General features: G+C 51.5%; 1 protein-coding gene across 1 annotated transcript in view; it reads right to left on the bottom strand.

Annotated features, from left to right (window-relative positions):
• The window catches only part of PLA2G4E (phospholipase A2 group IVE), a 52,741-nt gene that overhangs the window by 20,640 nt on the left and 18,597 nt on the right, over positions 1-13,504 (bottom strand). Inside the window, exons 5-13 of the mRNA XM_038741077.1 lie at positions 9,355-9,491; positions 8,974-9,105; positions 8,505-8,545; positions 7,390-7,432; positions 6,915-6,978; positions 6,442-6,608; positions 6,165-6,254; positions 4,645-4,682; positions 2,701-2,836 (exon numbers count right to left, since the gene is read on the bottom strand). Coding sequence (XP_038597005.1) covers positions 2,701-2,836; positions 4,645-4,682; positions 6,165-6,254; positions 6,442-6,608; positions 6,915-6,978; positions 7,390-7,432; positions 8,505-8,545; positions 8,974-9,105; positions 9,355-9,491 — 848 coding nt within the window. The remainder of the gene's footprint in view (positions 1-2,700; positions 2,837-4,644; positions 4,683-6,164; positions 6,255-6,441; positions 6,609-6,914; positions 6,979-7,389; positions 7,433-8,504; positions 8,546-8,973; positions 9,106-9,354; positions 9,492-13,504) is intronic.

The following is a 13,504-nucleotide window of genomic DNA, read 5'->3' as shown; positions in this document are numbered from 1 at the left end:
GCTTACTGTGTGCAGAGCACTGGACTAAGCACTTGGGGAAGTACAAATTGGCAACATAGAGAAGGACAAGTCGCCTACCCAACAGTGCACTCGCAGTCCAAAAGGGGAAGACAGAGAACAAAACCAAACATACTAACAAAATAAAATAAATAGAATAGATATGTACAAGTAAAATAAATAAATAAATAACTAGAGTAATAAATCTGTACAAACATGTATACATCTATACGGGTGCTGTGGGGAAGGGAAGGAGGTAAGAAGGGGGGATGGAGAAGAGGGGGACGAGTGGGTGGGGAGAGGGGGGAAGGAAGGGGCTCAGTCTGGGAAAGCCTACTATGTTCCACTATGTTACTATGTAGAGAAGCAGCGTGGCTCCGTGGAAAAGAGCTGGGGCTTTGGAGGCAGAGGGTCATGGGTTCAAATGAGCCCCTTCCTTCCTCTCCCCCTCATCCCCTTCTCCATCCCCCCCATCTTACCTCCTTCCTTCCCACAGCACCTGTATACATGTTTGTATATATTTATTACTCTATTTATTTATTTATTTATTTTATTTGTACATATCTATTCTATTTATTTTATTTTGTTAGCATGTTTGGTTTTGTTCTCTGTCTTCCCCCTTTAGACTGTGAGCCCACTGTTGGGTAGGGACTGTCTCTCTATGTTGCCAATTTGTACTTCCCAAGCGCTTGGTCCAGTGCTCTGCATATAGTAAGCGCCTAATAAATATGATTGATGGTGATGATGATGATGATCCCGGCTCCGCCCATTGTCAGCTGCGGGGACTCTGGGCAAGTCACATTCACTTCTCTGGGCCTCAGTGACCTCATCTGGAAAATGGGGATGCAGGACTGTGAGCCCCCCCGTGGGACAACCCATCACCTTGTAACCTCTCCAGCGGCTTTAGAACAGTGCTTTGCACATAGTAAGCGCTTAATAAATGCCATTATTATTATTATTATTATTCTCTGGGCCTCAGTTACCTCACCTGTAAAATGGGGATGAAGACTGTGAGCCCCCCTGTGGACAACCTGATCACCTTGTAACCTCTCCAGCACTTAGAAGAGTGCGTTTGCACATAGTAAGCATTGAATAAATGCCATTATTATCATTATTATTATTATTATTATTATTATTCTCTGGGCCTCAGTTACCTCACCTGTAAAATGGGGATGAAGGCTGTGAGCCCCCCCGTGGGACAACCTGATCACCTTGTAACCTCTCCAGCACTTAGAAAGTGCTTTGCACATAGTAAGCGCTTAATAATGCCATTATTATTATTATTATTATTATTATTATTATTATTATTATTCTCTGGCCCTCAGTTACCTCACCTGTAAAATGAGGATGAAGGCTGTGAGCCCCCCGTGGGACAACCTGATCACCTTGTATCCTTCCCAGCGCTTAGAACAATCAATCAATCAATCTACTCGTATTTATTGAGCGCTTACTGTGTTGCAGAACACTGTACTAAGTGCTTGGGAAGTACAAGTTGGCAAAACATAGAGACAGTCCCCTACCCAACAGTGGGCTCACAGTCTAGAAGGGGGAGACAGAGAACAAAACCATATATATATATATATATATATATATATATATATATATATATATATATATATATATGTTTGTACAGATTTATTACTCTATTTTACTTGTACCTATTTATTCTATTTATTTTATTTTGTTAATATGTTTTGTTTTGTTGTCCGTCTCCCCCTTCTAGACTGTGAACCCGCTGTTGGGTAGGGACCGTCTCTATATGTTGCCAACATGGATTTCCCAAGCGCACACCGTAAGTGCTCAATAAATACGATTGAATGAATGCTCTACCACTCACTGTATTCCACCTAGAGGACACCCCCAAGCCCAAGCTCACAGTCCCCCACCAGGGACATCCCCACCGGAAACCTATTGGACGCCACAAACCAGTAGACAGGGCTCCAGGTGGGCAAGAGGGAGAAATCAGAGTTGGGAGGAGTGAGACCAGCCTGCCAGCTCCCAGAGAGCAGGGGACCCCTTGCCCGATAAACTGATCCATAATAATGATAATAATAATAATAAATAATAATAATAATAATAATAATTGCACATAGTAAGTGCTTAACAAATACCATCATTATTATTATAATGGGATTTATTAAGCACTTACTATGTGCAAAGCACTGTTCTAAGTGCTGGGGAGGTTACAAGGTGATCAGGTTGTCCCCCGGGGGGCTCACAATCTTCAACCCCATTTTCCAGATGAGGGAACTGAGGCCCAGAGAAGTGAAGTGACTTGCCCCAATTCACACAGCCGACAGTTGGCAGAGCCGGGATTCGAACCCATGCCCTCTGACTCCAAAGCCCGGGCTCTTTCCACTGAGCCACGCTGCTTCTCTAAGACCAGAGTGGCCAGATGACCACGGGGCCCCTAGCAATAATAATAATAATAATGGCATTTGTTAAGCGCTTACTCTGTGCAAAGCACTGTTCTAAGCGCTGGGGAGGATACAAGGTGATCAGATTGTCCCACGTGGGGCTCACAGTCTTCATCCCTCATTTTACAGATGAGGTAACTGAGGCCCAGGGAAGTGAAGTGATTTGCCCAAGGTCACACAGCTGACAAGTGGCAGAGCCGGGATTTGAACCCTAGTCCAGGGAATGGCCCAGTCGTGTGCCCGGGCTGCTGGCGGGCACCCCGCCATGCCAGGATTGCCCACCTACCTCATCTTCGTGCAGATCTTCCTCCAGCTGGAGCAGCTTCTTGAGGGCTCGGGCCACTATGGGCCGCCTCTTCAGCAGGAACTCCTGCTCCTCTGCACAGAGGCTGAAGCCCAGGCGCACATCCAGCTCTTGGGAGCTGCTGGGGAGACGGTTCCCAGATATAATAATAATAATAATGGCATTTATTAAGCGTTTACTATGTGCAAAGCGCTGGGGTGGTTACAAGGTGATCAGGTTGTCCCATGGGGGGCTCACAGTCTTAATTCCCATTTTTCAGCTGAGGTAACTGAGGCTCAGAGAAGTTAAGTGACTTGCCCAAAGTCACACAGCTGACAGTTGGCGGAGCCGGGAGTTGAACCCATGACCGCTGACACCGAAGCCCGTGCTGTTTCCACTGAGCCAGTTATCCCGTAGGGTGCCAGCCCCTCCCCACCCACCTCCTCAGGACTGCTGGGTAGATGGTCTGGCTCAGTGGGAAAGAGCACGGGCTTTGGAGTCAGAGGTCATGGGTTCAAATTCCGGCTCTGCCAATTGTCAGCTGTGTGACTTTGGGCAAGTCACTTAAATTCTCTGAGCCTCAGTGACCTCATCTGTAAAATGGGGATTAAGACTGTGAGCCCCCAGTGGGACAACCTGATCACCTTGTAACCTCCCCAGCGCTTAGTACAGTGCTTTGCACATAGTAAGCGCTTACTAAATGCCACCATTATTATTATTATTATGGTCCCCAATTATCCCTTGGGGTGACACCCCTGCCTAGCTGAGGTGGGCGGAAAGAAACCTCATCCAGGCCCCTGGACCGACAGACAGATGGCACAGAGGAGAGAGAAGCAGAGATGGGGGGGACACCGGGGGCTCTGCCCCTCCACATCGAGGCCAGGAGCCCCTGGCAGACCTTCAGATGCTTCCGCCGGGGAGGTGACCAGGAACCCGGGGCCCAGCCCGCTGGGCGGGATAGCAAGCAGCACTAGGGGCAAGGGAATAATAATAATATAATATAATAATAAATAATAATAATAATAATGGTATTTATTAAGCACTTACTATGTGCAAAGCATCATCATCATCATCATCAATCGTATTTATTGAGCTCTTACTATGTGCAGAGCACTGTACTAAGCGCTTGGGAAGTACAAATTGGCAACATATAGAGACAGTCCCTGCCCAACAGTGGGCTCCCAGTCTAAAAGGGGGAGACAGAGAACAAAACCAAACATACTAACAAAATAAAATAAATAAATAAATAATAAATAAATAAATAAATAAATAAATAAAGCACTGTTCTAAGCACTGGGGAGGTTACAAGGTGATCAGGCTGTCCCACTGGGGGCTCACAGTCTTAATCCCCATTTTACAGATGAGGTCACCGAGGCCCAGAGAAGCGCCCAAAGTCACCCAGCTGACAATTGTGAGCCCTCCGTGGGACAACCTGATCACTCTGTAGCCTCCCCAGCGCTTAGCACAGTCCTTTGCACATGGTAAGCGCTTCACAAATACCATCATTATTATTATAGGGGAAGCAGCGTGGCTCAGTGGAAAGAGCCCGGGCGTTGGAGTCAGAGGTCGTGGGTTCAAATCCCGGCTCCGCCACCTGGTCAGCTCGGGTGACGTTGGGCAAGGCACTTCACTTCTCTGGGCCTCAGTTCCCTCATCTGGAAAATGGGGATGAAGACTGTGAGCCCCTCGTGGGACAACCTGATTACCTTGTACCTACCCCAGTGCTCAGAACAGTGCTTTGCACATAGTAAGCTCTTAACAAATACCAACATTATTATTATTAATTGGCGGAGCCGGAATTTGAACCCGCGACCTCTGACTTCAAAGCCCATGGTCTTTCCTACTGAGCCACGCTCTTTCCGCCGAGCCACCCACTGAGCCATGGGAAGACCAACCGAAACTGGGACTGGAACCAGGGGGGCAGAGGTGGAGGAAGGGCTACTTTACCAGTCTTTGGACTTCATTTGTACGTCACAGTTCTTGTTCTGGGAGCCAAGAGAGGAGAGGATCTTTAATGCTAGAGGATGACCTCAGGGGCAGGGCAGGGACCACCCCAGCACTGCCCAGCTGACCCCCCGTCCTCCTCCTACCCGGGGAAACACCAAACCTGTCATACCCCACGAGACACTGCCCTCTCCTCCCTCTCTCTGTCCCCCTTCCCACCCCACAGTCTCTCCCCACGGCTCTGGGGAGCAGGTGGGCAGGGACAACGGGGCTGCAGCTGAAGATTTTGCCCAGTGCCCCGGGAGTTGTTGCTGCTGGCATCCAATCCAGGGAGAGGGAGAGGAGCCAGGCTCCAAGTGCCCGGATCCCCAGGAGGGTGGCACCAGATCACAAAGTTAGCAACAATTTAGAATGAGTTTTAATCATTTAGTATGGCTGTATGAGAGTTTAAATTGGAATTTTGATGGGTTTCACTTTCTTACTACACAAGGCCTTGTCATTTCAGGTCTAGACTGTGAGCCCACTGTTGGGTAGGGACCGTCTCTATATGTTGCCAGCTTGGACTTCCCGAAGCGCTTAGTCCAGTGCTCTGGACCCAGTAAGCGCTCAATAAATACGATTGAATGAATGAATGAATGAACTGCCCCTCCCCCTCTCTGAGCCTCCCAGGCGATGACAGCAGGCTGGACCTCAGGCCCTGGACTGGCTGCTCAGAAGAGCGACACAGTCCCTTCTAGACTGTGACTGGGAGACTGTGTTGGGTAGGAACTGTCTCCGTATGTTGCCGACTTGTACTTCCCCAAGCGCTTAGTGCAGTGTTCTGCACACAGTAAGAGCTCAATAAATTGAATGAATGAATGACACGTGGGAGGGGAGTTTGGCTGTCCCAAATTATGACACTCCTGAAGGAGCAGCTGGTTTCTTCCTCTCTGCCCAGGGCTCAGCTTCCCACTTGGCCTTGCCCGCGGCTCAGGGCCACCCCAGGGCTCTCTGCAGAGGGATGGGCCAAGGAAGGCCCAGGATCAAGCGCTTAGTACAGTGCTCTGCACACAGTAAGTGCTCAATAAATACAATTGATTGATTGATTGATTGATTGATTGACCCAGCAGCCTCCCGCATTGGCACATCTGTCCCCGGAGCAGCTAGGCTGGGCCAGCTGGACCAGGTGAGCCCAGTGAACCCCAGTTGGCGGGACCCTGCCTGGCACCTGGGCCACAGTGAGCCTGGTCTGTATATATGTTTGTACATATTTATTACTCTATTTATTTATTTTTTTATTTTCCTTGTACATATGTATTCTATTTTATTTTGTTAGTATGTTTGGTTTTGTTCTCTGTCTCCCCCCTTTTAGAGTGTGAGCCCACTGTTGGGTAGGGACTGTCTCTATATGTTGCCAACTTGTACTTCCCAAGCGCTTAGTACAGTGCTTTGCACACAATAAGCGCTCAATAAATACGATTGATTGATTGATTGATTGGTCTGGAGGGCCTAAAGAGGGCCAGTCCCTGGCTTCCCAAACTTACCACAGTAATTGTCTCCTCCTGCCCATCCTGGAGGCTGTCCAGAGCCACGCAGGAAGAGTCTTCTCTCTCCCGATCACCACTGCAGCACCTCTGGGCCAGAGACACGTTACATCAAGAAGGAAGTTACATGTCCACAAGCTACGTGTCCACCCCTCTCACGACCAGGCACAGATCCACCGACCCCCCTCCCCACTCCACTCCCTGCCAGGGGTCCCCTGGAACCGGGGGACCCTGTGTCCATGCCCGTGGGAGGGGGCCAGGGTCCCAGGGTCCCTACCCAGCAGGTCCGGAAGCTACTGGGTGCTTTGATGGTTACGTGGGGCTGCAGGTACTTGGCGTAGTGGAAGATGGTTGGATCCGGGCGTGGGCAGCGGGGGTCCACTTGGGACGATATGCAGCGGGTCTGCTCGTAGGACTCGTCCACTGTCACGCTGAGTGCTTTCCCTGGGGGTGGTGGGGCAGTGGGAGCAGGGCTCAGCGGGCATCCAAGCCAGCCATGGACCCTGAATCTCTCACACAGGACTGCCAGAACCCTGTATAGCTGCCCCCCCAAAGTCTGAGGTGCTCCTTTCGGGGAGAGTAGGAAGTGGAAGTCCCCGTCTCCCAGCCCCAGAGCTCCTGATCCCCATACTTCCTGCCCCCAGATCTCCCAGCCCCCACGACATTGGACCACTGGTCACCAGACCCCCAATCACTGATCTCCAGCCCCAGTCTCCCAGTCCCGCGGAGCCAAAGGGGAAAACCTCTCACTTCTGCGTCTCTTCCTCTGCCTCCTAGGATTGACACGGACCTCCAAGCAGGACAACTGGCGAGACTGAAAAGAGGAAGCCAGTGAGCACCTCTGAGATCCTGGATAGGGTAGGCTGGGAGGGGCAGGAAGTGCCCAGAGGGAGTAGGGCCTGGTCTGGTCCTCAGCAAGAAGATGGGGATGGGGATGGGGTCTGGATCTCTAGGGGAAGACGGAATGGGTACTCCTGGCCCATCGGGCCAGGTGGGACCAGTTGGGTAAGGCCGAGGCCCCACTGGCACGGCAGAAGTTCTCACTCCCCACACTTAGCCTGGCATCGGGCATGTCGGAGTCTGGCTTGAGGGCAGAGGTTGCGGGGACCCTGGCTCCTCCAACGCCTACTGAGGCCGGGGCAGCTACACCCGCGGTAGAAGGGTACAAGGTTTGGCTAAGCCCTCGCTCGGTCCCAATTCTCCCGGAGTGGATAGGTTCAGTTACCACAAGCACGCCATTGGTGAGGAGCTGCTCGGGGGGCCTGGGGCTGAAAAGGAGAGAAATCCTTGCGTCAGCCCCTTCCCCAGAGCCAGACGACTCCAGCCCCAGGAACCAGGGTGGACCCATCCCCAGCTTCCTACTTCCTCCTACTTCCTCCTCTGCTGCCCCTAAACCTACTTAGATCTCCCCATCATCCCTCCCATACCACCATCCTCAGCCCCGCTGGGGAGCCAGGGCCCGAGTGAGACCTGAGACTTGGATGGCCCTCTCCTTCCCATCCATCCTCCCTCCACCTGTCTTCCCCCATCCCTTCCTCCCCTCTCCTTCCATTGCTCCCACCATCCATCCCACCGCCCATCCCTCCCTGGATGGGAAACTCAATGTGGGAGGGCGTTGGGCCGGACTGGGCAGGCCCCACCAGGCCCTGGGCCCATTTCCTGCTGGGCAGGGCTCTGCCCCTCTGTTCTGGCCTGCCTTACGCCCACCCCAGCCCCACCACTCCAAGAAGGTGGAGTGTACATATTTACTATTCTATTCATTTTATTAATGACATGTACATAGCTATAATTCTATTTATTCTGATGGTACTGACACCTGTCTACTTGTTTAGTTTTGTTGTTTGTCTCCCCCTTCTAGACTGTGAGCCCACTGTTGGGTAGGGACCGTCTCTATAAGTTGCCAGCATGTACTTCCCAAGCGCTTAGTCCAGTACTCTGCACACAGTAAGCGCTCAATAAATACGATTGAATGAATGAAGAAGGGCCTGGCCTGGCCAGCTTCCTCCAAGCAAAAGGGCTGGAGGGATTGGTAGGGATCCTTCTGGGCAGCCCAGGGACCAGAGGGAAAGCGGAGGATGGAAGAAGAGGAGGTTGGGCCCTGCTCAGGAGCACTCATTCATTCATTCAATGGTATTTATTGAGCGCTTACTGTGTGCAGAGCACTGTACTAAGCGCTTGGGAACTACAAGTTGGCAACATATAGAGACGGTCCCTACCCAACAGTGGGTTCACAGTCTAGAAGAGAAGCAGCTTACAGAGTGGCTGCCACACTAGGGGAGGGGACGGGGGCTGTGGGCTAGGGTCTTGGCCGGCACTGGCCTGGTGCCCACCCTGACTCACCTCTCCTCCAGCAGGAACTCCACTTCCAGGTCTTCCATGCCCTGCCAGAGAAAGGAGCCAGGTGAGATCAGGTGGGGCCAGGTGAGGGCAGCCCTAGCTCCCTGCTCTGAGGGAGGGCGGAGGGCGGCACGCTTTTTGGCCTCTCCCCCACTGCCTAACTGGAGGGTGGGGACAACTGTCTCCCTGGATTTCCCAGAGGGCAGGTTTGTCTGCCTCAGCGATGCTCTTCACTCACTTCCTGCCCCTCCTTTTCCTCCTTCCAGGGTAACGTCAGCTCACCACCTGGACCTCAGAGAGCCAAAAGCCAAGGTGGGTCCTTCCCCTACTCCTCTACCCCACTGGACTCCTTCCCAAACCTATGGGCACTCTCTTCCACCCCAGTTCTCCTAGGCCACTTGCCAATCCTCTGCTCCAGCCCCCAGTGGAGTCTCGCCCCACCCAGTTTGGCTCAACCACACGCTGTACCCACCTCGGGGTTGAGTGGGAACTTGACGTGGGTTTTCTTCCGGAAGCAGAGCTTGGTGAGGTCATAGAGGACGGTCAAGAGGCGGTCATCCGGAGTCAACACGTCCTCGTCGCAGACGCTCAGCTCCAGCACGTTCTTGTCGGGGCGGGGACGACAAGGGGAGGGGATGGCGGTTCTAGATCATGGCGGCCGATCACAAGACGGTGGCGGCGGGTGGGCCAAGAAATGGGTGGGGAGGGTCTGGGCTGGAAGGACTAACGGAAGGAGGTCGAGAATGGGAGAAGCCGGCCGGGGACGGGAAGGAGGAGCCAGAAGAAATGAGGTTTCCCTTGGGGGAAGGGGATGGCGGGCGGGGTAGGGGTGTCTCCCCACCACAGGGCTCACCTCCACCAGGGTCTGGATCTGGAAGCGGAAGGTCTCGTTCCACTCGGGATTCGGCGAGTTGGAGATGGTCCGCGTGCGGCGCTTCTCGTGGGAGGCTGTCGGCAGCCAGAGGCTCACGAAGCAGTCGGTCTGGCTCACTGCCGGGGAAATGCAGCGGGGCCACAGCCAGGCGTGAGAGAGCCAATGGACGTTAAGGGAGGGCAGCACTACGGGGACTTTTGGGGGCTCCCCTGCCCGTCCCCAGCCAGGACTTGGATGGTGAAGGAAGCCCCGGAATTCTCCATCAGCATGTCCAGGGACATCAATCAACCCATCGATTGTATTTATTGAGTGCTCACTATGCGCAGACCACTGTACTAAGCACTTGGGATAGTGCAATGCAGAGAATTAGCAGACACGTTCCCTGCCTGTAACAAGCTTACAGTCTAGAAAATAGCACCCTCTCTCCCACCGCCTCATCCCCCTCCGGCTAGAGGCCTCAGGCCAGCAGTTAAGCTTGGCCGCTCCCAGGACACCCCAGCTAGCTTCATTCATTCATTCAATCGTGTTTATTGAGCGCTTACTGTGTGCAGAGCACTGTACTAAGCGCTTGGGAAGTACAAGTTGGCAACATATAGAGACGGTCCCTACCCAGCAGTGGGCTCACAGTCTAGAAGCCAGCTCTGCTACTTCATGACACCACTGTAGGACACAGTAGTCAACTGCCTCACGGCCCTAGAAGCACTAGCCTGACATCCCCCTCCTCCTTTGGGAGAGTGGAACAGGGCAGAAGCCCCCAGCCTTGGGTAGGAGCACCGGGCTTTACGTATCGGCTCCAGGGCTGGAGTTGCCCATGCTGGGCCAGTGAGGGGTGGCTTTGGGGCCGGAAGAGGTGGGAGATAGGGTGCTCTTTGGGGCCGGAGGAGGAAGAGGAGATTCCTGCGCAGAATGAAGATCGAAACACCCAGTCTGGCCCAGCATCATCTCCACCCAGGAACGACCATCTGAGTCAGCCTGAGTTCCAGGAATAGGAGGGACCCAGACAAAGGAAAAGATCACACCCCCTCCCGCTGCACCCCAGCTAATAATAATAATAATGATGATGATGATGATGGTATTTGTTAAGCCTTTACGATGTGCCAAGCACTGGGATAGCTACAAGGCAATCAGGTTGGACACAGTCCCTGTCCCACGTGGGGCTCGCAGTCTCAATCCCCATTTTCCAGATGAGGTCACTGTGGCGCGGAGAAGTGAAGTGATTTGCCCAAGGTTATGCAGCGGGCAAGGGGCGAAGCTGGGATTAGAACCCACGACCTTCGACTCCCAAGCCCAGGCTCTTGCCACTAGGCCGTGCTGCTTCTCAGCTCTGGTCGGATCATTCACGGCCACCCACCGTTCCCTTTAGGCCAAGCCATCTTCCTTGACTGGTGACTGACTCCCTCCGACCCCAGCCCCTACCCGCATCTCTGTGCTGCCTCTATTCGCCTCCCCTCTGGGTTGATTTGGGAAACTTCCCACAAAACTTATTCCTTCTCTGAGCCCCTGAAGGATACAGTGAACAGCTGGAACCCACTGTGCCCTGTAGGACACACTACCACCCTATCCTTGCCCCAAATCCCCTCTCCCACCTCGCTCTTGTGTGCCCTGTGGGTACTTAACGGCTACCAGTGGCAGCAAAAACAATAATCCTCGGAGCAGTCATTATACCAGGGCACTCAGGGATCTCCAAGCCCAGCCAGCCAAGAAGATTCTGGGACCTCCAGGTAGTCCCATGTCCTGGCAGCCACTCAACTCCATGTACATGTTCATTCATTCATTCATTCAATTGTATTTATTGAGCGCTTACTGTGTGCAGAGCACTGGACTAAGAGCTTGGGAAGGACAAGTTGGCAACATCTAGAGACGGTCCCTACCCAACAATGGGCTCACAGTCTAGAAGGGGGAGACAGAGAATAAAATAAAGCATATTAGCAAAATAAAATAAATAGAATAAATATGTACAAATAAAATAGAGTAATAAATACGTACAAACAAATATACATGTGTACATGTTGGTACTTAATTAACAATTTATTGAGGACTGTGCCAATGAAGAACTTGAGTGAGGCAGAGAGAGGAGACAGGGAGAGACATAGAGAGAGAGGGAGAGGGGAAGGTGATATTACCCTCTCCCGAAACTGGGCGTTTGGGGTGATTCACCCGGGTGCCTGATAACTCAAAGCTTCCTCACTTCCACACGCTAGACTGCCGGGCTGGGGATGGCCCTCACCCAGCCCGACTCAGAACTAAAGCTTGGGTCCCATTAGCTATTTTTCCCCAGAAGGAAGGAGAACACCCAGTTCCTGGTCCTGAGTTCACTGCTCCCTAGGTTTGGCTGGAGTGAAGGGTCACGAGTCCTGGGGACTCAGGCTCAGCACAGATGTCCTCATGGCCGAAACTAGGACGGTCAAGGGTTCACATCCCGGCTCCGTCACTTGTCAGCTGTGTGACCTTGGGCGAGTCACTTCACTTCCCTGTGCCTCAGTTACCTCATCTGGAAAATGGGGATTAAGACTGTGAGCCCCCCGTGGGCCAACCTGATCACCTTGTCTCCTCCCCAGTGCTTAGAACATCATCATCATCATCAATCGTATTTATTGAGCGCTTACTATGTGCAGAGCACTGTACTAAGCGCTTGGGAAGTACAAATTGGCAACATATAGAGACAGGCCCTACCCAACAGTGGGCTTACAGTCTAAAAGGGGGAGACAGAGAACAAAACCAAACATACTAACAAAATAAAATAAATAGAATAGATATATACAAGTAAAATAGAGTAATAAATATGTACAAACACACACACACACATATATATATATATATATATATATATATATATATATATATATACAGGTGCTATGGGGAAGGGAAGGAGGTAAGATGGGGGGATGGAGAGGGGGACGAGGGGGAGAGGAAGGAAGGGGCTCAGACTGGGAAGGCCTCCTGGAGTAGGTGAGCTCTCAGTAGGGCCTTGAAGGGAACAGTGCTGTGAGCCCACTGTTGGGTAGGGACTGTCTCTATATGTTGCCAACTTGTACTTCCCAAGCTCTTAGTACACACAGGAAGCGCTCAATAAATACGATTGATTGATTGATTGATAGTAAGTGCTTAACAAATGCCATTATTATTATTATTATTACTATTATTATTATTATTATTATTATCTGCTCCCATGGTGTGGAGGGCGAGGTTCCCCTGAGATGGGGCCAACCGATCACAGATTAGGGTTCCCGGCAAGGCCCACCTCCAATCACCCTCTCCCACTTCCATCTTGGAAGGGCCCAGGAATTCAGGAGGAGAAAACAACATACTTCTTCTGCCCCCAGTCCAGGCTGCAAACTCATCCTCTAGACTGTAAGCTCGTTGTGGGCAGTGAATGTGTCCTGTTTATTGTTCATTCGTTCAATTCATTGTCGCATTTATTGAGCGCTTACTGTGTGCAGAGCACTGTACTAAGTGCTTGGGAAGTCCAAGTTGGCAACATAGAGAGACGGTCCCTACCCAACAGTGGGCTCACAGTCTAGAAGGGGGAGACGGAGAACAAAACAAAACATATTAACAAAATAAAATAAATAGAATAGATATGTACAAGTAAAATAAATATGTACAAACATATATACATAAAGAAATAGAGTAATAAATACGTACAAATATATATAATTGTTGTATTCTATATACATATATATTGTTGTATTGTACTCTCCCAAGCGGTTAGTATAATGCTCCACACACAGTAAGCGCTCGATAAATGTGACCGAACCAATAGATATCAGATGGGACACAGCCTGACTGAGATCATCTATTCTGATCAGAAGACACGACAGTGGTGACCTTATGACCTTAGCATCTGCTCACACACAAACACAGGTATGCACACACATACATACACACACGTGTGCCATTATTATTATTATTATTATTATTTTTATTATGTGCGGCCCTTCGGTGGGGGGCAGGTTTAGAGGCCGAGAAGACGCAGGAGCCCCCATCGAGACCACCACATCTGAACTCTGCAACCGTCTCCAGCCTTCCGGCCGAGCCCCAGCCCGCTCAAGGGGAAGTTTCTGATTCATCCTCCGACGTGGGAATGATCTCACTCCCTTTCCCGTCCGGAAGCCTCCCGTTGCCCGTC

Source organism: Tachyglossus aculeatus, assembly GCF_015852505.1.
Source record: "Tachyglossus aculeatus isolate mTacAcu1 chromosome 12 unlocalized genomic scaffold, mTacAcu1.pri SUPER_6_unloc_1, whole genome shotgun sequence".
In the NCBI taxonomy this organism is placed as follows: domain Eukaryota; kingdom Metazoa; phylum Chordata; class Mammalia; order Monotremata; family Tachyglossidae; genus Tachyglossus; species Tachyglossus aculeatus.
The sequence above is the reverse complement of the archived record's forward strand: the minus strand, read 5'-3'. Positions and strand labels throughout refer to the sequence as shown.